Genomic DNA, 2,888 nt, shown 5'->3' on the forward strand with positions numbered 1-2,888 from the left:
CTCAGGACGTCAAGTGAAAAGAGAAAAGACAACATCAAGACAAGCATTGGAGTTTCGATCCTGAAGAAAGGCTTCTATTATATTCAAAAACAACCATTCGGATGGGATCACTCCCATATTTACAACAAGTCAAAAAACAAAAACCTAATCTAAGTCGGCGGGCTCTGAAGGCGGCGAGGAGGTTTCGCTGCTGCTGCCGCTGCACGGTTCCAGTGGTGGCTCCCACGTGAAGCACGCCGCTACCTCGGCGGTGATGCCCCGGACAGCCTCTCGGGCGGCCGCTTCCTCGGCCTCGACCACCCCCTACCGGACCGGTTCCAGCGGGGAGGCATGGTCTCGGCTTCGGTAGCAAGCAAGGACATGCTCAGCCACTGCTTGGGCCAGAGCGCGCCCCTCCCGGGATGACAACTCCTGCACAACCCGCAGGAGAGCCTTGAGGCGCCGGCTGATCTCCTCGAAGTCGAGGGCAAGGTGGCCGATGGTCTCTTGGTCCATCCCCTTCTCACCCACGTTGAAGCACCCGACCCCGGCTACCCTAACGGACCTCCGTGCCTAACGAAGGATGTCTTGCATCATCAACATCACGTTGGCCCGCTCGGCCACGATGGTCTCGAGCTTGTCCCTCGCGATCTGCAGCCGCTCCTCAAGGCTGATCCCCTCGGCCGCGCTGGTCGGGATGCTGCTGGTCGCCGGGGCTTCGGCTTGTCCCCGCTTCACCTGCTCGGCTAAGGCAGCAAGGGCCCGCTCCCGGGCGGCCAGCTAGGCCTCCCATTTGGCGGCCAGCTCCTCCTGAGCAGTAAGGGCTGCCAACGCCGAGGCAGCCTCCGCTTCGCGCCTTGCAATCTGCTCCTCCCGGGAGTCCTGAGCCGTCGCTGTGATATCGATGTCAGTCTCGTGGATCGCGACCTCCTCCTCCCGTCGGTGGACTTCGGCGCGACCACGCTTGAGCTCGTCGCTCCGGTGGGCTAAGTCTACCCGGGTGGTCTCCACAGACTTCTCGCGCTGGCCGATTGCCTCTTCCTGAGCACGGACCAACCGCTCCTGAGCAAGCAGCTCCGTGGCCCGCCGCCGTGATGCTTGCTCCAAGCGGCTGGCCTCCTCCTGCATGGCAACAGCTTCATCGCGTACCTCCTCCAATGCCTCCCACTCCTCGGCCACCGCGCGCATTTCCCTCTCGTGGGTTGCGCGGGCCGAGGCGATGCGGGCCTCCAGGAGCCGACTCACCTCTTCTAGCTGCCCCCTCTCTTCGACGAGGGCAGCACGGTCCCTTGCGAGCTCTACTCGCTTCGCTGCCACGGCCGCCTCCAGCCGCTCGATCACCTCCCGGGTGCTTCCAAGCATGTTCGGGACGGGTTCCAGGGCCTGGCTGGACGACGACCGGGCGCTGGGTCCCCTGCGAGCCCTCTCTGCAGAGGCGCTTGGGGTCCCCGATGACTGCCATGTCGGGGCCGCCCTCGCCGCGACCACTTCCACCGCGGCCGCTTGCTCCGCCCTCAAAGTGCTCGGTGTTGGGGAACGGGTAGGCTACGCTAGCACAAAATGAATTTTCTCTACCGCATTCAACCAGGAAGCCATGCGAGTAGGAGTCATGAATCATTACCACTTGATGAGCAGTGCAGCGGAAGAAGAGTTGGAGCAGACCAATCCAACGTCATGCGTGTCAAGTAGTCGATCGTCAACCTCGTCCCGAGCACCTTCTGAGTACTCTCGAGCACAACCCGAGTACCTCTGAGCATGTCACGAGCACCCCCGAGCACGTCCCGAGTACCCCGAGCACGTCCCGAGCACCCCCAAGCACGTCCCGAGTACCCCGAGCACGTCCCGAGTACCCCGAGCACATCCCGAGTACCCCGAGCACGTCCCGAGTACCCCCGAGTAGATCAGCACCGCAATAGTAGCAGCGCCTCTACGATATCCACACGTACAAGGATGGAATTGCTGTGCGCCGGTGTGCTAGCCCCGCGCGCCCGGCTAGGGTTTCAAAGGGAGTTCGGGAATAGGAGGTGGCCAGGGTTTTTGGTGGCAAGATCTGTTTTCGGAAAAACTCAATGCACCTTGGCCCCTACCTATTCTTATATAGAGCACGCTAATGGGCCTTTAATCAATATTAAAGCCCATTATGACTCTAAACCCTAATGGTCCTTTAATCAACATTAAAGCCCGTTAGCAGATCCAATCCGCAAACTCGATCGCCTCTAGGGCATATCACCAACACTCGGGGAAGGCTCGGACTGCGCCGGCTGCTCGGGCGCTGCCAGTGCCCTTGGCTCAGGGTAGGGCGGCACCTGCGGCTCCGGTCCCGCCGGTGCGATCGGCTCAAGCGTGGGCGCGCTCGGCTCGGGGGCGGGAGACGGCCTTGGCGCCTCTGGTCGCCTCTGGTCTCCGGCGGGGTCCTTGGGCGGCCAAAAAACGGAAAAGGTTAGTACCCTAAAATTGATATCCGGGCAAACACGCTCGGGAGAAGAAAAGAACTCACGTAGACTTCGGTCCGCGGTATTGCCACCAAGACTCTAGAATCTTGAAATCCGGGGCCTTCAAGATATTGGATAAAAGGGGAGAAGTGGCTTATCAGTTGGAATTACCACCTCAGCTGTCAGATGTGTATGATGTTTTTCAAGTTTCCCAGTTGAAGAAGTGTCTTCGGGTACCAGAAGAACAATTACCTATGGAAGAATTAGACGTTCAGAAAGATCTCTCCTATATAGAATACCTTGAGAAGATTCTTGAAAGATCGGAAAGAGTAACCAGAACCAAGGTAATACCAATGTCCAAAGTGCATTAGAGTCACCACTCGGAAGACGAAGCAACTTGGGAAAGGGAAGATCTGAAAGCGGAGTTTCCTCATCTTTTCTCTGTTCCAGGGGAATCTCGAGGGCGAGATTCAATCC

General features: G+C 59.0%; 1 protein-coding gene across 1 annotated transcript; it reads right to left on the reverse strand.

The window, feature by feature from the left end:
* Positions 1-759: 759 nt before the first annotated feature.
* Positions 760-1,341, reverse strand: LOC133890245 (uncharacterized). The gene has a single exon (XM_062330680.1). The coding sequence runs from the start codon at positions 1,339-1,341 to the stop codon at positions 760-762; it is 582 nt and encodes a 193-aa protein (XP_062186664.1).
* Between the last annotated feature and the right edge of the window lie 1,547 nt (positions 1,342-2,888).

The sequence above is a fragment of the Phragmites australis genome, chromosome 14, assembly GCF_958298935.1.
Source record: "Phragmites australis chromosome 14, lpPhrAust1.1, whole genome shotgun sequence".
NCBI lineage: Eukaryota > Viridiplantae > Streptophyta > Magnoliopsida > Poales > Poaceae > Phragmites > Phragmites australis.

What these genes read in the sequence shown, in the direction of transcription:
- LOC133890245 (XM_062330680.1), bottom strand. Translation starts at nt 1,341, where the DNA reads ATGCTTGGAAGCACCCGGGAGGTGATCGAGCGGCTGGAGGCGGCCGTG.